At 40.8% G+C, this 23,012-nt stretch overlaps 1 protein-coding gene across 1 annotated transcript in view; it reads left to right on the forward strand.

The window, feature by feature from the left end:
* Nucleotides 1–14,611, forward strand: part of odad2 (outer dynein arm docking complex subunit 2) — a 57,089-nt gene extending 42,478 nt beyond the window's left edge. Inside the window, exons 20-22 of the mRNA XM_088072341.1 lie at nt 2,255–2,443; nt 3,462–3,683; nt 14,279–14,611. Of these exons, the coding sequence (XP_087928467.1) occupies nt 2,255–2,443; nt 3,462–3,683; nt 14,279–14,395 (528 nt within the window). The 3' untranslated portion in view covers nt 14,396–14,611. The remainder of the gene's footprint in view (nt 1–2,254; nt 2,444–3,461; nt 3,684–14,278) is intronic.
* The last annotated feature ends 8,401 nt before the right edge of the window (nt 14,612–23,012 follow it).

Genomic DNA, 23,012 nt, shown 5'->3' on the forward strand with positions numbered 1-23,012 from the left:
CAGACAATTTTATTGGAGTGCAATGTTAAATCAGTGGAGTAGTTTTTTAAAGCATCATGAGCTCCTTTATGCCATTGTCACGATCCTTAGCTGAGTCTTACACCGCAGTGTTGTCAGTCAACTCTTATTTCAATTATGCATCAGCAGGTCTTTGATCCCCTGAGCATTTGTATCATTTCCAACTACAAACGTAATGTTGTTCTATTAGATTATCGCTGTGATTAAGGTAAACAGCTTGTCAGTGGGACAATCTGGTTAAGTTTAAACAGATATATTGGGCCCAGACAGGTGTCTTGGGGGTGAAGCCCTTTTCTTTTTTCTGGCTGAAATTTCTCTGGCCCAGCAGTGTAGCGAAAATGATGCATGGCAACCATATGGAGAGAGAGGGGGGGCCTGTGGACCCACTATTGAGCACTAACAAAGTTTGACAATGTTTGTCTGGACGTCAGTGTGCCAATTTTGAGGGAAATTCATGAACATGCTTTTTGGGTGATTTTCCTGGGACAGGGGCAATGACAAGAGCTAAATAGTGCTCTCGGCCCATCGGGTGGAGGAACCTGATACAGCTGCTTCGGTGCAGTCGTTATTTAGATAAAAACCCCATGTGGTTTGTGTTAGCAGTTCCATAGTGGATTTATGAGAGAGCTGTGGTATAAATGCATCTGCTGGATGCTCCATACAGTACTGCTGCCCCTCCACAGACAGACGCTGTGCTCTTAAACTCACTCAGTACCATGCAAGTACTGTAAAGACTTAATAGTGATTCATTCAATTATCTTTCTTCTCCAATCAAGGAAGTAGAACCTTCCCAGTCACACGTAATGGGGTGTATCATTAATTTGCCTGCATGCAGAGGCACATTTAGATGCTTGATTTATTTTTCCTTTACATTATAGCCTTGTATGTTACAGAAGCCTGATTGCTCCAGAGAAGGGGTCAGGGCATGCTTCTGCCATTCTGCGCTTGGCTCACCTCTCCTTATAGCTTAAGATCACGCACAGCAGATAATGTGTTTTCTATTTCATTTCATCCTGGGTAAGAGGAGGGGAGAGAGCAAGAAAGGCCTTTTTTCGTGTGCAGCCTCATAATGTTGCGGTTTTCAGATCTGGGGGCCCGTCCAGGCCATGAAAGAGATTCGGGCTAGTCTATCGCAGCTGGTGGCTTGAGAGAGCTTCCTCTGTCGCAGGGACTCCCGGCCAGCCGTCATCAGTATTCCTGAGGAAGGGCTTCCTGTGTGTCGGGGGGTCAGCTCCTGGCCCCGGCTAACCCCCCCTCCTCCCCTCCTTGCCCTGCACTGCACACATGGCTCATCCTCTGGCACGGCATCACAGGGCCCATACACCGCACCCTGGCCTGATCTCAGCTGTGAGCTCCCTGTTAGAGAGGAGAACACAAACTAGCTGAACACTAAAACTGTAAATCAGTCAGTGCTGAAATTGATGAAATCCCTTAATTTGTAGAATGAAGAGGGCACATAAATCAGCTGAGGACACACAGATTGATGTCGAGACAAACTCAAATTAAGCGTGCTTTGTGATCTGCATTTACTCATCCATAATTGTATGCTTTTGGGGGAAATTTCTGTTCTATTTTCAAAGCCCTGAACATTACAGACGCGGCCACCTTGATGTATTCTCCCGCGGCTGGCGATACGGTGTGTTGTGATTTTAAACAGCGGCCTGACGTGCCAAGCCATACTGAAGCTGGCGTCTGTGCCAGCTCTTCCGCTGTGGTTCAGTCAGCACTCCCTACCAGCCTGTCGGTTTTGGTAGGCATTGCCCCATAAGTGGCTGGGAGTCCTGTGGTACCAGCTGGTGCCATGAACTCAAACCATAAAGCCTTGAGTCTACGCTGTGTGTCAGTCTGAGGCAGACGTCTTAAATGTCACCTCTAAGCTCTAAATTCTATGTGTCATCTTCATTATGACGAGTTAGGGTGAGCGGAGGAGAGGCTGACAAAGATGTCAAACGTATTGCTTGTTTGCCCAGAACCACAACAGGGTGTTCTTAGTTTTGAAAGCATCTGTTTTACACAGATAAAGATAGCTCTACTAGTTTGCACTGATGAGACTTTGATTGTTGCCTGATGAGAATACTTTGTTTGTACTTATTTAGTGCCCTTTGTTTTGTCTGCTTTGCTCAAATGCCCCTGCCTGCCTCTCTTCTTTCCTCAGTCATTACTCTACCTCCCTCTTCATCATCCTCCCTGTTCATTTTGACAGAGCACCAGCTAATAACAGACTCTTTGACTATAGGATGCAGGGGAAATGGTGCGCTCCCTCGTCGGTGGATTGGAACTGATTGTTAATTTGCTGAAGTCAACAAACAACGAGGTGCTGGCAAGCATTTGCGCCGCCATCGCCAAAATAGCCAAAGACAAGGAGAATCTGGCAGTGCTCACTGATCACGGGGTAGTCCCGCTGCTGGCCAAGTTGACTAACACAGTAAGTGCACCTCACTGCTGGAGACAAACAACAAGGTTTTACAATTCAACAACACTGCAGTTACTGTCAATATACAAATAACCGTCTTTACAATGGATTTTAGTTGGACTTCTCCTACTCAGCGCAGCATAAACCCAGCTAATGAGAAGAACATAGTTAGATTTTGCCAAGAGTCTCTTGCAGAGCTTGTTATTCTCAACATCAGTGGTACTCAACTTACGGCTGGCGGGCCAAATCTGGCCCCTGACAGGGTTCAGGGTGGCCCCTCAACCATTTTCTAATTCACAATAAAAATTAAGTGATTCACAATGGGAATTGTTTTTGTACTTTTAGTATACATAAGGTGCCTGAGTGCATAAAATAGCATAAAGATATAACTTGTTTATCAAAAAAGTGCCAGTGGAGGATCCCTGCACACCCCAACAGAGGGCCTAGCCATGCCCCTAATATCTGAAAATCCTAGAAACATCCTAAAATCCTTGAAACTTTCTAAAATCCGAGAAGTGCTCTAAAATCCTATAAATGTTCTAAAATCCGAGAAATGTCCTAAAATCTTGGAAATGTTCTAAAATCCTAGAACCATGCTAAAAACCTAGAAATGTCTTAAAGTTCTAGAAATGTCCTGAAATTTGAGAAGTGTTTTAAAATCCTAGAAATGTTCTGAAATCCATGAAACTGCCTCAATTATTGAAATGTTCTAAAATTTTAGAAACGTACTAAAATCTGAGAAATGTTCTCAAATCCTAGAAACTTCCTAAATCCGAAAGGTCCAAAAAACCTAGAAATGTCCTCAAGTCCTGAAATATTCTAAAGTCTTAGGAATTTTCTAAAATCCTAAAAACGTCCTAAAATCCTAGAAATGTCCTATAATCATAGAAACATGTATATTGCTGCTGCCATTGGTCCCTGGCCTCCTGTCATTTTGCAAAAGTGGCCCCAAAGCAAGTTGAGTATCTCTGCTCTACATTGCACAGACTGGCCTCTTGGGACCAATAGCATCCTGTTCTCCTCTCCACAGACTGATGACAGGCTCCGTCGCCACCTGGCTGAGGCCATCGGCCACTGCTGCATGTGGGGCAGCAACAGGGCTTCCTTCGGTGATGCTGGAGCCGTGGCCCCCCTGGTGCGTTACCTCAAGTCAAAAGACGAAGCAGTACACCAGAGCACAGCCATGGCCCTGTACCAGCTGTCCAAGGACCCCAACAATTGCATCACCATGCATGAGAAAGGGGTGGTCGAGGTCAGTTGTGTTGTCGAAGCTGGATTTATAACTCCTTATTTGTGCTTTGTAGTTAATTTATAAAGTAGTCATTTCTCTAGTTTATTTGGTGCTTTTGAGGCTAAATCTGGCATAATTACATTGAGGAAAATGCGCTCCAGCCTCCCATCACCCTTGTTTTAGCGATGTGTGAAAAACACTTAGTAATAAACTTTGAAAAGCTGTGACTATTTTCAGAGCCTTTGACCGATGGAGCAGAAACAAAGTGGGTTTTATTCGGCAGCGGAAACATGACTCCACTTTCTAGCCGTCATGGGAATTCAGAAAAGCAAACAGCTCAGTGTGTGCGCAGTGCCATTTCTCCGGTAGACCCTAGATGCCATTACAGTGCAAGTCAAAGGCCTGTAGCTGGGGGTAACTGTTGCTAAGGGCTGTTCCTGGACATCAGGGTAGAATGCAGCGGCGATACGGTTCAGGCCAAAGAGTGGGGTCAGAGCTGTTCAAGGCTAAAAGAGAACAATGTTTTTTTTCTCCCCCTGACTCTGTAAAGCTACATCCGCCAGCTTTCTTCATCATTGCAGTTGTGTAGCGCTCGTCCAAAAAAGAAACAAGCATTGTTTTGTCTAACATTTGAGCCTGTCGGGCTTTTTCCATGCTCTGGTCCAGAGACTGTTTATGTTTGTCTCTGACATTGATGTTGAGATTTTATGTTACGATTACACTGTAATTGATGTCTTGTCACAGATCATCATGTACCCATATTTCAGCAAAACATTGCTATCTTATTCTTTAACTCAATCGCATAGAGAGACTTTCACATGAGAAATCTTTTTGTGGCCACAGGGAGTTTAAATCCTTTTTTCCCCCCTCTAAATAACAACTGCGATATAAATTATGAAGTGGTTTTGCCATTGCAGCCAGATATTTTTTTTCCCATGTTCATTAAATGGTGTACTTTAGCTTGATCTGCTGTTACAGCGTATGTGGTTCAACACGAGCCATAATTGGTAGCTGGACTGAACATTTGGGTGTTCCGAAAGAGTTATGTCCAATTTGCAAAAGTCGTTAAGCTGAATGCTTTTTGTAGTTTCAGCCACGACAAAAACTGGACATGCCCTCCAGTTTTTTTTTTGCTCTGTGTGTGTGTGTGTCTATATTTGAAATTGTGTGTTTGGGCGTGAGTGTGAGTGCAAATGCAAGACATACCACCCTTTTTAATCTGCTTCTGTGTTTGCCCTTATTAATGTACCAGTTAAGAGTTGCAACATTACTCCATAATGTATTTTTGGACTTTTAAAGAGCTTAATTACCAAAGGCCACGTAACTGCACCAAGCATTGCATTTGTTCTTAATCTCAGACGTGGAAACACACACACAGGCAGCCTCATTGTTCAGTCTGGCTTTGGTCTCAGCCAGTCTGGGAGGGAGGTTGATACTTACCTGCCTGACCCCGAAGGAAACATTACAGTGTGAGAGCTTGTCAATGTGCACTGTAACGCTCTGCCTCATGATATACAGGCAGCAGGTAGAGACAACGTGTTAAAACAATATCCCCAAAAATTTGGAATAAGTTGGAGAGGGTTTGTCAAAGATTGATACAGCGCCTTGTGACTAATTTATGGCCCTGTGTAAAACTCTGGACGGCCTCTTGTATTATTGCAACCGTATTTCAAAGAACTTTTCTGTGCCACTGAGAAGCTCTCAAAACATGCATGCGTAGTGTATGATTTCAAATGAGCAAAGGTCTCGCTTACTCTAAAGTTGGTTTAGAAAGCAACTTTCCTCTCTAGCGCACTTAATGGCCCAGTCTCGTAAGATTCAGAGGGGAAATTAAGCATTGAAAAAATAGTACTTCACACTGGAAAACACATTAGTGACCCTTTCTAGTCTTTATTTTACCATCTAAAGCCTTCAAATTTGCTCCAGAGTCAATTAAATTATTTAGTGTAAATGCTATGAGTAATTGACCCTTTAAAACCTGAGAAAATTGTTTTGATTTCTTTCAGAAACATGGGGGGAAGGCAATGAGCAACCTAACAAGACATGGGCCAAAAATGACCAAAAAATCTGTAAAAAGAAACACAAACCAAACAAACAAAAAAAACAACTTGAAAATAATAAGAAAAAAACTATAACAAACAAGAAAATGTCCTCAAAGTGCTTAACATGAAAAAAAAAAAAATTATAATTAGAAATATATAGATATAGTTTTCTGGATATTTTCCCTATTTTTGATATAATTTTCTAATAATCTTCCCCTGTTTTTTAGGTCATTTTCTTGTCACCTTCTACTAATTTCTTGCAGTTTTTAGACATTTCTTACCAAGTTAGTCATTGTCTTTTTTCCCATGTATTAGTAGGACACCAAACCAATCTGCTCAGGTTTCAAAGGGTTAAATAGCTTGTGAGAGATGTCTGAGCACACCACAAGAAAACTGATGTTGATCCAAGTTTCAAAGGGTTAAACCTCTTTCTCTTTTTTGAGAAAAGTGCTTCAGGTGCTCGCTCTCACAGGAAACACATACCAGGGAAAAAAAGAGAGAATTTTAGCCAGAGAGATGAATCACCCTCGCCGTTTGATTTGACATCCACTCTTGGTATCTCGCAGTTTTATACGGATGTGCTTCATTTTGTGTCATGTACAAAATCAACAAGCCTTCCCCCTCGTGCTTTACATCGCTTCCAAAAGGACTGGGGATTGTTTGCTGAAACCATAAATCCTTGTAGACAGCTTCAGCCAGCTATTTGTATTATAGAGGCTCTTTCATAAGAAAAGCTTTGTGAAGTAAATTGATGAAAATTACAAAATGCGGATGGTAATTATTGGTAATTTTCAACTGAAGGCATTCCAGAGCGTAGCTTTCGCCAGGTCCTGGTATGTATTTTAGGCTTTTACTAATGTAAATGAGAAAAACGTTTGCACTTTTGTTGCCATGAGCACACCCCTGCCCCGGCACAATTTGTGTTTGTTTTATTTATTTTTTTGCCTCTTTTACACAGTTGGGAGTGAAAGTGCACAGTGAGGCTGTGGGGAGGCCAAAATCACACACTGTGAAAACTGACAAGTCAATTTTACTTAAAATAAATAAATAAATTTAGGAATCCGCCTTAAAAAATGTAAATAAATTTAACCATTAGTCTTACTTTATTGTTAGATTGTTAGATTTACTCAACCTCTTGAAATCTGAGCCAATTAATTTGATTTATTTCAAAAAAACTTTGGGAAAAGGCAATAAGAAGCTTCAAAAGACATGACCCAATAATTTGCAAAAAATTAGTAAAAAAAAAAAAAAATGAAAACAAATAGAAAATGACCTTTTAAAAAGTACTGGAAAATAAAGAAAACATATAAATTTAAAATATTTTATTATATTTTTTCTGTAACATAATTTTTAGATATAAAATTATCATAATTATATAGTTTTTTGAACATTTTTGCTGGTCATTGCCTTTTATTTCCCATGTTTTTGAAATAAATCAAACCAATCTCCTCAGGTTTCAAAGGGTCAAATAGCTTGTGAAGGGAACATAGCACAAGAAAAATGATGTCGATCCAGGTTTCAAAGGGTTAAAATTTAGATGTATTTATTTAATTTCCTTAAGTTGTTTCAATTTAAAAATGAAAAGTTTAATTTTTAACAAAAATTTAAAACAAAGTTTAATTTTTTTGTAAGTTTTAACAACTTAGGTAAACCAAGCTTGCTGTGCTATGTATCTGTATTCTGCTGGTTGCAAACTAGTCAATCATATTTCCATTTTCGTCAACATGTTAACAAAACAAAACTTACAGCTCTCCTAATTTCATCATTTGCAAAATCCTCTTTGTCACGATCAAGTTAAGTCAGACTTAACCAGTTTACTGCAGTTGCTAACACTTACAAAGAACAAGGCCATTGCACTTGTCATTTTTAAGTTGTAAGTACTTTACAAAATAAATAAATACAGCTAAATCTTCAGTTAACTTAACAATAAGATAAAGTAAACATAAATTAACATTAATAGTAGGACTGTTAAATGATTATTTTTTTTTTATTTCAATTAATTGCAGAAATGTAATAGTTAATAGCAATTAATTGCATTTTTTAAAATCACATGTTTTCAGTGCCATTATTTTGCATTTCAAAACAGTTCTTAAGTCCATATTGACAAGGTAAGCAATTCTTACCAGATTGTATTGATTAGGACTCAAGTGTCAACAAAAACTGCGTACAACTAGCATAAAGTAGCCATTTTTGTAAAGGGGAGACTCATGAGCACCCACAGAAGCCATTTTTATTCCGATATCTTGAGGTCAGAGGTCAAGGGAAACCTGTGAAATCGCTATGCCAATTTTCCTTGCCAAAATTTAGCCTAACTTAAGGAAAGTTATTCAAATGTTACCAGTATCATCACTCTACCGTTAAATCTCAGCCCAGTATAGCCTCCTAAAGACAGAAATGTCGGCCAGCAATTACCGCAATTAAAAAAAAACAAAAACTTGTTATGTACGTACCTTAATAGCATCAAGATTAACACTGACAGTCTTAAATAATAGTTATATTTACTGTCCTTTTTCAAGGCAATTGTTTTCCTAGATTATTTTAAGTAAACTCAACTTGTCAGATTTTACAGTGCATCAAATGTGGAGGAAGGAATGAGAAGCAAGCCGAGCGTCGCAGGTTTACTTCTACAGTTTCCTGTTGGTTTGCGTGTAACATGACTTCAGGTTGTGGGTGTGGAGAACAGATGATACAGGCGCTGTGTGCTGCCTGCTCTGTTATGACTACCGTGTTTTTGACATCCATGGAGTGTAATGTTTTAGAGCCTTTGACTTAAGCCTCTCTCCCTCACGCCTTGGACCAGAAATGCCAAGCAATGTTCTTCGGGTTCCACAGGCTTAAAGCTCAGACTGAAACTTTCCCCTTAAAGTCACTGATTTGAAAGCAGCCCTCCCTCCTTTTCCTCTTCCTCTTTAGAGACACAGAAAAAGCAGCTTAACAGTCTCTGGCTGACTGGAGGCTGCAGGGAATGTTGTTTACCTTGACTTCCCTCACCAACTTCCCCTCAAGCCCAGCTGAACACTGCTGTCTGTTTGTGCTGTTTGCTTCCACGCTGGAGTCTAAAACATGGGAATGCTGGGATAGGGAGGGGGGTTGATGGAGCCATAATGGCTGTCAGACCCGGCGCAGGGGAATTTAAAGCACAACTCCTGCAGGCAGACGCGGTCCAACAGAGCGCACTTAACACCATGACACCTCCATGTGCGATAAGGTGTGTGTGTGAACATGCCCCCCTCCCCTTTAGCAGCCAGCGTGTTCCCCAGCTCCCTTCTTGGAGGTCAGGACTCACTAGAGCTCTCTGAAGTGCAAAAACCTCAAAAACTCCAAATTCAGGTTTTCAAACGAGGGGCAAGTGTTAGCGCAGTCGGGCAATATCTAACAAGTGGCGTATTATATTCCTGGAGATCCCAGCTGGGAGGGAAAGCGCAAGCGAGAGAAAAAGGCAGCAAAGAGAGACACGCTTATCTTCGCCTAGCTGTGCGCTTCGGGAGACCTTATTTGGCGACGTCTGAATAACATGCTATGAGGTTGGCAAAAGAGCTGCCTCTGGCACTTCTCAGGCATCCTCTCTTTTCACAAAAGTGACTTGTTTAGTGAGCGGCATGTTTTCTGGAGCCTGTGGATCTAAGTTTGCTTACAGAGGTGTTTTGGATGCTATTTAAAAATCATATAAAACCTGAGGGCAAATGTTTCACACACACTCCTCGACACTGGTGCATTGAGGGGAGCTGACATCTTGGACTGCTGTGTGCCTATTTTTTTCCTCCTCAAAATGATGTGATTATAATCAGGAGGAAGGGTATTATAACTGGAGGTTCACAGCCTCTTCGTGCTCATACACACAAGCTGGCTCACCTCATCTTTCATCTGTTTTCCTTTCAGTGTTTATCTTTGCACTGAAAATCCTGGGAATGTGTCCTCTCTGCTCCTTTGGCTGTTTGCTAACTGCTCAAACGTGCGCAGTGGCGTTTTAAGTTTGCATGTAACATGGAGAGGGGTCGGGGTCAGCTCTGCTCTGACATGCATTATGAACACAATTTGCCCTCAGCACTGATCAGCTGGGCAGATTGGGCAAAGTCTCACACGAAATATTGTTCAGGGTACAACTGTAATGGGCTTTTTTTCCACTTGCAGGGTCAGGCATGCAAGTAGGAAATCTGCTTCCCCAAAGTCAATTCTTACTTGCCCTTATACAAAGTGTATTTCTTAGTAGATATCAGCTAACAACAAAGACTAAAGTTAATTGTCATGAAAAATGACACATTTTTAGCCACCTTGCACTTAGTGTTGCAGCAGAATTTGCAAAATATAGTCGCCCGCATCCCACCCAACTAGACTGTATAAATAATGGACGTAGCTACTGTGACATCACCCATTGATTTGTGGGCTGCTGTTTTGAAGCCTCCAGTTAAGCATTTCAGCCGATGGCATGTTGCTTTTTTGGAGCCAGAAGTGACCATATTATATTTAGGTTGGAGCTGTGGAGGAGCGAGGGGTGGATCTGACACACAGACTGTAGCGACACCTCACAGACAGCCTGTCATACATGCAGCCCCACACATACATATGCGTTTGTTTGGGCCTTAATAATGTGTGAACAGGTCATTTATATAAAAATTCCCCCCTACACAGTTGTCATGAATGTTGAAATTGGTTATAGAGGCCAAAATTGTTTTTTGTACCAGGCTGTAAACATGTCTATTTCTGCTGTAAAGTTGGGCGTTGTAACATGGAGGTCTGGAGATTTACGCTGTTTTGGAGCCAGCCTCAAGTGGCCATTCGATGAACCGCAATTTTTTGGCACCTCCAGACCACATTGCCTTTATTTCACAGCTTCGGAGGTTGCTGCTTGCACCCAGAAAGACTCTTGTTTCCAGGATTATTAAAGTCCTCACTTTCTCTGCAGCTGATTAACTTTGTATTTACCCACTGACTTTTTCCTGCAAGTGCCCAATTGAGGCTGCGCATGTTCAGTGAAGCCAGATGTCTCACTCTTTAGCTACTTCCAGCATCATTTATGGAGAAAATGAAATGATTTATTCTTTTTTGGGCAAGTGAGTTGCTACATTTATTAGCCCAGCGTCGCGTTTTACTTGCCCTAGGAAATCAAGCAGTTCTAATGCTGCGTTCATGCCAAAAGAGACACAGCAACAGGCTATACTTTATTTTGAACGGAAGCTGGTCACCTGACGTCATAAACTGATGCTCAACAGTTGTCGCTGCTGATGGGCGGGATGCCCTACAAACAAAAGTTGAGCTGGCAGCAACCTTTTCAACCAATCATATGTTTTTATTTCTAGCTTTGGTGCTGTGTTATTTACAGGGCTTTCAGTGTTAATGTGTTAATCGCGATACAGTTAAGGTCTGTTCATAATGCGTTGTTTTGTTTTTTTTTTATTTTCTTTATTCACAATCATCACCGGCCAACAGTCCTATTTTTAAGAGGCTGTCCCAGGCTGATTTTAAAGTGCATATACTGGTATCATCTCAAACTAGAAGACTAAGCAATCTAGTGGTACCAACCATGTCATGCTAGCAAATCAGGAAGGGGGCTAAATAATATGCTAAATTTGGGCTAAAATGTGGCAATGGAAAAACTGCATGGCCATCTCACAGGGGTCTCTTGACCTCTGACCTCCAGATATCTGAATAAAAATGGGTTCTATTGGCAACCATAAGTCTCCTATTTACAGACATGACCACTTTATGCTAGTCCCATGCAGTTTTTTGCTGACATTTGATTCTTATCAAGACAGTCTGCAAAGAATTGCTTTACCTTGTCAATATGGATTTCAAAACTGTTTTGAAATGCAAAATAATGGAATTGCAACGTGATTCAAAATGCAATTAATCGTGCTTAATTATTAAAATACTGTGATTAATTGTGATTTAAAGTAAAAGTCATCTGACAGCCTTGGTTATTAAGCTTAACTTTCTGTGTATTGCAGTGCACACAAGGATGCAATGGGGTGGCAAAATGTAATGTGAATATAGGACTCTGATGTTGTACAAATGCATAGATATTTTTTGACCAAAAACAAACTTTAGATGATGTTCAGTCGAGGTGCTTTATGGCATATAGCAGAAACAAACCAGCCCGTGATGACATAACTACATCAACAAACACTTCAACGCCGACTCTGCGACAGCGTAGCAGGCCACGCTGTTCCTGTGTTGCTCAGAGTGTGAATATGGCATTATTGTTGAACCATGTTATTGATAAGTTTTCACATTTAGAGTGACATTTCATTTGTGTGAAATCGACAAAGGAATCTCATCACTTTCTCTGTTGACATGTAGAGCCAGTGCTTAACAGGAGAGGAGCGTTTGAATAAGAGGGAGAGAAAATTGAGAAAGTGGAGATTAGCCAGAGGCTTTTCACATCATTCTGCTGCCTTAAACTAAATGTGAATCAGTGGCTAGATGTTGGATTTTAAGGGGCTTAGCTCTTGGATCTTTTCCTTTGACAGTGACAGTCTCGATATTGTCCTCTGTGTTGCTCAGTGATGTGACATTGCTGCGCCGAAACCACGGAAACATTCCAAATGGTGTTCAAACACCACTCGTAAGCCTGCTGCAGCATGATCTTTGTTAAAGAAATCTTTGTCAAAATCCCTTTTCATGCAGTGGCGAACAAGGCCTTGATATATGGGGCTTAAAAGTGCCTCAGACGTCTCAGCAGTTAGTGTATTTATCAAAGCGTCATTATGTTTAGGAGCAGGGAGTCCTTAAGTGCTTAGTTGAGGGATGTAATGTTGCCGTTGGTTCATTATGGATGTAAACAAGACGATCCAAAATAATTGCAAATGTGGCTTAGGAAACCTCAGTGGCACACCATTGTGATTTTACCAAGGAGCACACATTGAACAAATTTAGATTCGTCCGTAGCACCAAAGTATTTATGCTTACATTTACTTTTATTTTGACTCAACCCCACAGCCGCCCACAAACATAATGTAGTGATTTTGTTCTAGATAAAACAGGGAAAAAAAGCTCACCCCTCCAAAACACATGCCACTCAGTGGTATCCCGTATATCCAGTATGTTCCTTTTTTTGCTTATTTCTGCATTATAAGCAACCCTTTGAACGGACAAAAAAATCTTTTAAACGTTCAGTTTTATGTAACCAAAAAATAAACTTCCAAAGCTGGAGATTTCTGGAGGGCGAAAAAACCTTGTTCTGCAATAAGATCTAACGAGATCCATTACACAAGCCACTAATAGTCGGATATAATCTGACCTTTGGAGCGGCGGAAAGGCTGTCAAGTGGTGCGGTTCATGCTCAGGTTTTTAATGTCGAGCCTTCCCCCTGCACGACTTTCATCTGAACAAACTTACAGAAGCATGTGTGCTCGCAGCTGTAACCCCTTTGCTGAGGCAAGGTTTTGGAAGGGTAAAGTGGGACACACACACACTGGATACACACATGCATACATACACAGAGGGACACGTGCAGCTTTATCGCCACACAGCCACTGTATCTTTGCAGGCCATGCTGGTGGTAGCATGCAGTGACAGCTGCTGACATGGCAACCTGTGCAGCAAGCTACCTGTTTGGGCATTAAGATGTAAGGTGTATTAAGCCAAGTTTCTCCCAAAAATGTTTAAAGTACCTTTTAGGCTTTTGCGGTATCATAGCGTTAAGGTATACCAGGGTATTTAGAAATGCCAAAGGTATGTTTTTCAATACTGTCATAATACAGGTGCTCCTCTTTCAATTAAACTCAATGTATTGGTGCACAGCACGCCCCACCAGAGCTCAGTCTCTGGTCTCAACTGGTGGAACAGGCATCTGAGCTGAAAGACACTGTGACACCCAGTAGTCAAGGGATAAGTGACTGACTGTTTACAGTCCTGTCACTTATCCCTTGACTACTGGGTGTCACAGTGTCTTTCAGCTCAGATGCCTGTTTTTTACATTTACATTTTACATTTTTTTTTTTTTTTTGTTTAGTTTAAATTAAGTGTGTTTTATGTGGAGATAATGAGGCAATTAAGCCTTGTCAGCCTTCTGTGAATGAGAAAAAGTTGTAATCAAAGGTGCACAGTTGTATCTCTGATTATTAAGGAAAATAGGTACGAGGGTATTTTTCTATTGTGTATTTATTAGTCTGAAAATCTGAGAGTAAGTAGCGCACTCGCTGTTGGGGGGATGCAGAAAACTTATGCAGCTATATACTGTATACCCCTGTGAAACTTCAGGCAGGTATAAAGGTGTGAGGTAATATATTACGTACCTCACAAGCACAGTGCCTTTAGATCCAAAAGTAACCCCTACCGACATGCACCTAGACCCTAGATCCATTTAAAGCTTCCACTGTTGACAGCACTCTTAAATGTGGTCAGGGTTGTTGTTATTCACAGCTTAGCCCCGAGCAAGAGTGACAGTTTTCTACTGGCCAATCAACGGACTACTTTGTGTCTAGCTCCAGCTTTTAGTTCCAGATCAATGCACTAGGTACCCCAACAGTTCTATTGGTAACAACCACAACTTTTCACAATGGAAATGGAAAAAATAACTGTTCTAATGTGCAGGCTATAATGCTGTAACTGTAACCTTCCTTTGTACTCTTGCAGCCCCTCATCCACATCATGGGCTCCGAAGATGAGATGCTCCAGGAAGCTGCTGCAGGCTGTGTGCGCAACATCCGACTACTGGCTCTGTCTAATAGAAAGGCCCTGTTATTTTACTGACAGTCAATAATAGTAACATCTCTGAAAATCCAATAGGGACTTTGCAAAAATCCACCTCAGCAGTTATAGTTTTGTTGTACACTGACTTCAGAGTTTGTTTTAAATGCGTTTGAATATAGCTTCAAATAAAATGTCTGAGAAAAGTATTACAAATGTAATGACCACAAGTGTTTCGAATATGTTGTATCTGTGAAAGAATAAAATGCTTTATCGTGACTGATGAGTGTGTGTTTATCTGCGCTCCTGCTTCCGTTCTAGCGTCAAACTTTTATCCCCAGCTCCGCGTCTCCATCAACTACCTCATCACGAGTTCATACAAACATTTTAGGAAGCCCTCTTCTCCCTCACTGACTGCCATGATAAAAAATAAACGCTCTTTCTCTGTGTTTGATCTCACGCCAAATGCCCCATACGTTGTTCAGCGTGAAACACACGGCGTTCTCTGCAGTAACATTCCTAAAGTAATCTGCACGAGACCGCAATATCTAAACAAGACCCACATCTGCTTGGGTTGCTCAACCTCCTCTTATACAGTCTGTACACAATGAGACATTTAGACAAACAGAATAGGTTGCTGTCAGTTGTGCAGCAGCAGAGTGGAACATGGGGAGTCTGCACAAATGTTTTGTATAAATACCACACGATAAAATGAACTCATAAATTCAAGCACTGTTATCATGAGTGGATAAGAAATGTCTGCAACAATTATGAATACAATAGTGTGTCCTGTCTCCATTGCAGTTATTTTGTAAAAGAATGAATTATGTCAGGATTTTCCACATTACTCACAATTTATTTATAGTCATTTTGGATTTGGTAGGAGTATTTATTGTAAGTGATATATTTTACAAACAAGCTCATTATTTTTGTCTGTAAAAACAAAAAAAAAGATATTTTGTGAGTTGGGATCATCTCTGTGTCAAAGTACTTGCATGGCATTTAGTCAGCACTACCTGTAAAACGCTTCAATAAAGGATTTTTGGGAAAATGCAGCAATTTTCTGTTTTTTCCCAAAAGTTGTTTTTGTTGCTCAATATCTGTTTTAAAGGTCCCATATTATCAAAGTCTAATTTTCCATGTCGTTGTTTATTTTAGAGCAGGTATAAGTGCTATATAAAAACTGTGAAAGTATCAAAGCACTCAATCCAAAAAGAAATGGATACAGTCCATATTCAGAAACTGTGCCTTTAAATGAGCCGCCAGGACTTCCTTGAAGTTGTGATGTCACAAGTACACTATATAAATGTAAGAAGTGCTGCTATAGTGCCATTACAATCATTTTTTGGATGCAATTATAGTGCAGAAACACAAAGAGCACAGATGTGGAAGACCAGGTAACAATGACCAATCAAAGCAGCCTAAGGAGACAGAGAGTCTTAAAGAGACAGATGCAAAAACGTAGTGTTAAAGACAGAATGTGAATACAGGTATATTCAGGCAGACAGTGCAACAAAAAATAATCGTTTTTTGAACATTATAGCATGAAAACATGTTGAGAAGAAACCCAAAAAACAAGTATGAACCTGTTCATATTTAGACAATGCAATAGTTATGGTGTGTGTTTGTGTGTGTGTGTGTGTGTGTGTGTGTGTGTGTGTGTGTGTGTGTGTGTGTGTGTGTCTGCACCTCATTGCAGCTGATTCTTGCTCGTCTGATTCTTTTGTCTTCTGTTCCTGTTTATTATAAACAGGCCATGTCAGGCTTGACAGCGTTTTGCACAGCAGGTTTCAGTAAAACACTGCTGGCCTCTTGCATGTCTGTCAGCCTTTCTGTCTCTCTGATCCCACTGTCCTGGTCCCAGTTAGCTCAGATGCTCAGCACTCAACCACAGAGGCTGCCACAAAATCTCAAGGGACTTTCATCATTAATATCAGCCACGTGCTAAAATAGAAAATTAGCAAAACATTGAAAATATGTGGTTGAAAATCTTCATCACTCTTTGAAGTTTAAACGCTACCAGCTGTTAGCGGGGGTCAGTGGCAGAGCGCGGATGGAGGAGAGTAGATGAGTGAACTTATTACTCTGAAGAAGCAGCTTCCTCCAAAAAAAGCTGAACTCGGAGCTGAAGGAAGCCACTGTCTCCAAACCGTTCAGAGCAAATAAACTCTCAATGATTAATGGCTCTTTAATTCCATGCAGCAAGCTTTATGGCCTCTGCGACATTACCGATGTCAAAACTGATACTGTGTAAAGGAAAAGCATGTCACTTCAACAAACAAAGAGGGAAACATGTTTTCTTTTTGTGTGGCTGCTTAAAGTTTCCTTTTCACATGCAGATTTATTTACATGCTTTTATATTTAGTGCTCTAATTTCCCTGAATTTGAGCTCTTTTAGCTCTTCTTTTTGAAATTCAAAGGAATAGGTCAACATTTTTGGTGGATAGCTTTTCTGCTGTCTTTCCAAAAATGACACCAGAAGATTCATATCAATTTCAAACTTATGAATCATGTGCGGAGCTGGAGTTGATATGCCAGAAAATCTTCTAATCCATGCAACCATGTGAATTACACATTTATACGACTAACAGGAGCACTTCCTAAATTAAACCCCTGGACGACAGAATCGCTTATATGACCGTTGACAGTCACAGTTTAAAATTTTGAATCTAAATTTTATTAGCACACAAGATGTGATAAAAATAAATAAACTACAACAAGCATAGCAGGGATTGTGCAAGGTAAGACACCTGATGGGGCTTATAGTAAAAAACTTCCCCTCTAGAATTTATTTTAGCTATAATAAAATCAACAAATAAAAACACGGGTAATGTTATGAAACAGTTGTACTTAATGTTTAGAAAAAATATCAAGATTTGGCTTAAAATAGGTACATCTGTTGCTAAGGCAATGTAACGTATCTTAGAGCATTTAAGGTAATTCAAGTGACATACTACATTTTGTTGTTAAAATAACTACACTGACTTTTGCTTTCACACAGGACACAGACACTGGTCTCCTGAATGAGAGTCTGGTGCTTGTTTGACCCACCCACCACCAAGTGGACTTTTTCTACTATGTCGCCTGAATTCCTTCTTTCCTAATAATACCGTAATATCTACCACAGCCAATAGAGGTCAGTCAATAGAGGTGGTTTGCAGAGGCGTACAAAGCCAACACTGACTGATTGGGTTGGCAAGAATCCTGCTTGTTGGCTATCATGACTTCAGAACTCAATGAGGCTTGATTTGAAAATACTTACAACACTTGTAAAGAAACTTTGCTTCAATATTCTCTCTTAACTGACCTGAACCTGATGTTGAACCTTGCAGAGCACAGGGTAGACGCTGAGAGGAAGCAGCAAGTTTGTTTCAGGAGCCTGGCCGTTGGTCATAAAGCCACAGTTGAGTGTATTAGCTGAGCCACAAACCCTCTGAGAACAGAAACTGCCACTTTCTTTGGCTGGCTGTCTGACACAGGAACATTATTCACGAGAAATTAGAGGTTATGCCTCCACGCCTCGGCAGAGGCAGCAATTACGTCCGGCTCTGGCCTTTCTGGTCACCATTCAAGATGCGATGCTTCTCATCAGTTTATGAAAGGGATGGAAATAGTGGAGGGATATCCCTGATGTTGTTGATGCTGTCTTGAGGGAAAGTGTGGGCCCTGGCATCTGCCACACCCCTGTATCTCAATTTGTGTGTCTCACCATTGGCCTAACCTTCACCCTGTCCAGACTTCAGCAGGGGTTTCCCATAGGTCAGGGTGATGGATGCAACCACATTCGAAGACTTTATTACACATTATACAAGACTTATGTGGGGAAATATTCTTTCGACAGTCTTGAAAATCGTCTGTCCACATTTTGGGTGGACAGAGTAATAAATATATATATCGCTTATTTTTACAGTTATGCAGTCGTCCAGAGAGTGAGCTGTGTATTGTGATACTAGCTCAATTGTTTTAAAATGGAACAGCTCTTTTGAAGTTTTTTTTTTAAAGATCCCACGTCTCCTCTGGTGTTCTGCAGCAATATTTCATAAAAGAAACTAATGAACAGTAAAAGTTCTTTCCAAATATTAGAAGTGGCTTTCCGTCCCCTTCAGTGTCTAAGGACCGTTTTTTAATATAAAATATAAACTGTTGCACGGCAGCAGCGTGGTTTGCTTGCGATGCTGCCATTAATAACATGCGCGTACACAACGACCTCATAGAGCTCCATCCAAACAGAGACCAGCGCTCTCTGGTAGCCGAGGACGAGGGGGTGAACACGGCTTCTGTTCTCAATCTGTAAATTAGCTTTTATATCATTACAGCATGCTCACACCACCAGGTCTGTTTGAGTGAGCCTCGCGTGTCCCACTCACACGCTTTTTGCTGCCTCTCTGCATCTGTTTCCTTCCTCCAGTCGCTCACAAGAGCTCCCACTTTTGTACTTCTTAGAAGGTTAATGTGCTGTCCTGTGATCTTCTCGCATTTCTTGGTGAATTTTGAGGATTTTTTAATAATAGCTTTCACTGCACTAATGAATCCTGACTTTCCCCTCCATAAAGTGTAAATAACAAGCTGGCATGACAATAAATAAACAGAGAAATGTGTGGGCAAATACCACAGCGTCTGGGTCAAATTTCAAGGCTGCAAGAGTAATGTCTCCAAAAAGGTCTCAAAAATATTAATAATGCCCGTTATTCGTCATGACAGCTGTGGCTTTTGGTCATTACAAGCATTAGGCCTGTGATTGATGTGCATTCTCTGTGTTGGATTCTGAGTATTATGCTCAAAAAGATATTTTGCATGCACAAATATTATATTTTGTGCAGAAACCGTCAAGCAAACATTAATTTAATTTGAGCAAACAAAAATCCCATCTGTACTCATTGGTGTATCTACTCCTGCTGTGCATAATAACTTCTCGCAGTCACTGTGACTGCAAACATGCAATTAATTTATTGAGCATATAATTAATTTTTGTCTGCTCAATTAAATTATTTTTTTTGAGAGATACTCATTTCTATACAAAGTACAACGTGCTGGGGAAAAAACTGTGCTCAAAATGTTCCTAAATTTGGCAGTGAAATCAGTTCATTTCAGTAGAAATGAGCAGTTATGTTGCTCCCAGGGATGAAATGAAAATGAAATTTGGTGAACTTTGACCTTTGTTGTTCACCAGTATTAAGCTATCTTGAAAGTGCTGCTGACCTCTGTGACAGAAAAACCAAAGCTGCACCATCCAACACCTTTTGCCAGAGAGTAAAATCTACTTAAAGACGGTAATGCTCTTTAAAAAAAAAAAAAAATTAAATCAATGTATTAAATCAATCAACGCTTTGTCTTGTTAGTGCATCTAAGTGGTCACTTACCAAGCAAAGACAACTGTTTTTACTCCCTTCATTGAATGAAATGGTTATAATCTTAGAAATAAAAAGCGCAGTAGCTAGTTTACCAGTCCTGCGAGTAGTTATGATACCATGAAGCTTCTAGAACCACATATTTGCAAAGAAGCAAGGACTATCTTTACTTATGCTTTGACAAGGCCTAAAAAGCAAATCATGACACTTATTGGGGATATTCAATCAGTGTTGATGGCAAATGGAGTCACTTGAAGCATAAATTCCTCAGTGTGTCCTGTATTGACAGAGAAATCAGAGTTTGTCCATCGATGTTGGCAGTTTCTGCACGTACCAGGATGGATTGTATGCAAGCTCTCTGCAGCTCAGGTTCTGGAGTGTCCTAGGCACCAACCATATCCTCTTGTAGGGCTGTAGCCGCAACCTTGGCCGCTCTAACACGGCATTTCTTTGGCCGTATACGCTGCCTCAAATAAATACAGCTGAATATCTGAGTCAGTCAAAACACTGTAAAATGCATCCTCGCCCATAACATTCTCTGCACTTATATTTTTATTGATGCCATTTTTGCTGTTGGAAACATAGCTAGTTTGCAGTACAAGTGCAGAGAACAAGGACGTTCTGTTTTTGAGTGGCATCTAGTGCATGGCTTCAGGCTATCCAAAGGTGAAATCCAGCCCTTTCTGCATCCAACTACATAACAGTCAAGTCAAATGTTTTCATGGGATGCGAGAAGGACTACAGATTTTGCAACAACGGACTCAGCTCTCTTGGTCTATATAGCACACACAGGAATTTATTGCTTCAGTTGACTAGCATTGACACGGACTGAAGATCCACATTAAATTTTCCCTTTAAGAACTACTAGTTCATACCCGGGGATATGTGCACCGCAACTACATTCAGACTTCAGGGGATGTGTACACCACAACCTTGTGCAGACCACAGACCTTTATACTGGTGCAGACTTTGCTACAAATACAAATTAACAGACTTAAAAAATATCCTTTGTAACAACATAGGTTTTCAACCGCTGTGAGAGAATGAAAAAATAGCTTTTTACTTATGTCATTCAAGCTGCAATTCCACCTGCAACCACAATGTAGTTTGCAGAGTGGTGCTGTCCGTGTTTTCACTCGTTGACTCCACAGGCAGAAGAAGACAAAGTTATTATTAAGTATTTTTATAGAAAACAGCCCCAGGCAAAGGTTGGATGAGACACAGTGCTTTGTCACTCTCTACCTATGGCAACTCTCAATGTCAGTGTGCAATTTCAGATTGATTGGGCAATCCATCAAATAGATGTGCGGACAGACTTTTCTTCATCTTACAGTAGGATGAGCCTTGGATTGCAGCATATCCAACAGTGAAATGTTTTTTCGTATGATTCTGAGAGGCAGACTGGGTTGGAGGAGGCTTCATGCAGGACTTCTGTTTGATTAGTCATCCTGGCTCATCCTGAACTGTTACGCCACTCAACATCTTAGCATTTCTAATGAAACAGTCTTTACTCACCGGATCTGATGTCTGTCTGTTGTAGTCAGTGTACGCTAGAAAGAGGGGGGGCGTTGGGGTTTAGGATATGCCTGTCAACCACATTAACAGATCATAGCTTTTTTTTCTGTGCCTGACCTTGAAATTGAGGAAATTGTGAAATCTTAGACCCCACTGCTGATTTGATGAAACTTGGAAGGTATGACTCTAGCTTTAATAAAATCACACTGATTGGGCCTCAAAAAGTAACTGCATCTTTTTTTACGGAGCGTGTTTGCGGTTATTTTTTGTATGCTGATTTACTGTCTTTCTCACTCTGCAACTTTCTTTGTAATGTGACATGCGATGATGTTCGGAGTACTTTTCAGCTTTGTGTTCACAAGAGTTTGTGCATGACCTACAGCCTTTCTGGACCTTTCCCTCTTGCACTTACATCAAACTGGAACGGAGAGGATACTGATAGCCAACAGGCAGTTAGATTCATCTGCAGACAGAGGATAATGTCTAGTAAAGATGCTCAAAAATGCCAAGTTCCTCACACAGCAGACAGTGATGAGTTGGCACACGCTCCCAGCTGCACAGCTGTGAACCATAAGCGCGGCCAGGTTTCCCCTTGCTGGATCGTGAACCAACCTGAGAGCTCCTTATGGCACCCCACCAAAAATTATATTATCCCAGAGTTTTCATCACAATCTTTTCATCAAGCTATCACAACTCTGGACCTGAGGGGAAGACATGCAACTGAGGGGAATAGCACCAAATCAACAAATCATCAGCACGGCATTATAGAACATCCTATTTAAATCTGTAACTGATTGCGCGCTTTGAGACATGAGCACAAAGTACAAAACTGTGGTAGATGCCGCCGGCTTGAGTTACTTCACAGAATTAAGAGTAATATTTGCAAAAGTGGTCAATTAGGCAAATGTTCAAAATGCATTTTTCCGCTTTGGTGTGGCGTTGCATCCTTTTTATGTGGCATTCTCTTCCATTTGACCCCTTCACTCCAATTTTTGCGACCTGCTTTAACTCTGACATTAATAAATGTCCTTTTTCTCCCTGCGATGCATAAATAACACCCCGTTCCAGTCTAGCTCACTGCTGTCTGTCAGATTGCCCAAGCACTCCCAAATACTTCAGGGCTTTGCAACTGTCTGCTCACAAAGAAAAATACCTGGACGCGCAACAACCAAAGATAACACAAGCAGAATTATCGTGGCAATGACACTCAAATAACGTTTTGCTGAAGTTCTCACACTGGCATTATAAATGACAAAGTTAGATATGTCTTTTTGTAATTCTAACATGAGTGAGTGGTTCTGGCAAGGGTTTCGGCGCACAAAGAGCATGCTTTGTCTGACTTTTTTCGACTTGGATCGGCAGAGCAAGAAAATCAGAGGGTTCACAATGAAAGCATGTTCTCTGACAGATGTATCCATCACCTCCATGTACACTGGATACTGAACTGGCATTTCCTCCCTGTCAAGTACTATGTGCCTGTGTAGTAGCCATTTGTGTATTCTTGGAAAGCCATATTTAGACAGACAACAGAGGATGGGAGGGTTAAAAGAGTATTGGGTGTTCCAAGTTGCAATTATTCCCCACTGTAATTTCAAGCAGCAATTCTAGTGACTTCTAATGGCACTTGGTTTTGACTCTTGATTATTTTCAGTCGACACGGACAGACAGCAAACGTTTCAACTCGCTGATTAGTGTCCCAAATGTTTAAAACCCCTCTGAAAACAGTAATTGGGTCATTTTAAACAACCTGCAAATTTTCTCCTCAGTCACATTTTCCACTGAAGCTGGCAAACTATTGAACAAATATGTCTGTGGCT

This window comes from Plectropomus leopardus, chromosome 21 (assembly GCF_026936395.1).
Source record: "Plectropomus leopardus strain MGB_pleo_1.0 chromosome 21, ASM2693639v1, whole genome shotgun sequence".
Lineage (NCBI taxonomy): Eukaryota > Metazoa > Chordata > Actinopteri > Perciformes > Serranidae > Plectropomus > Plectropomus leopardus.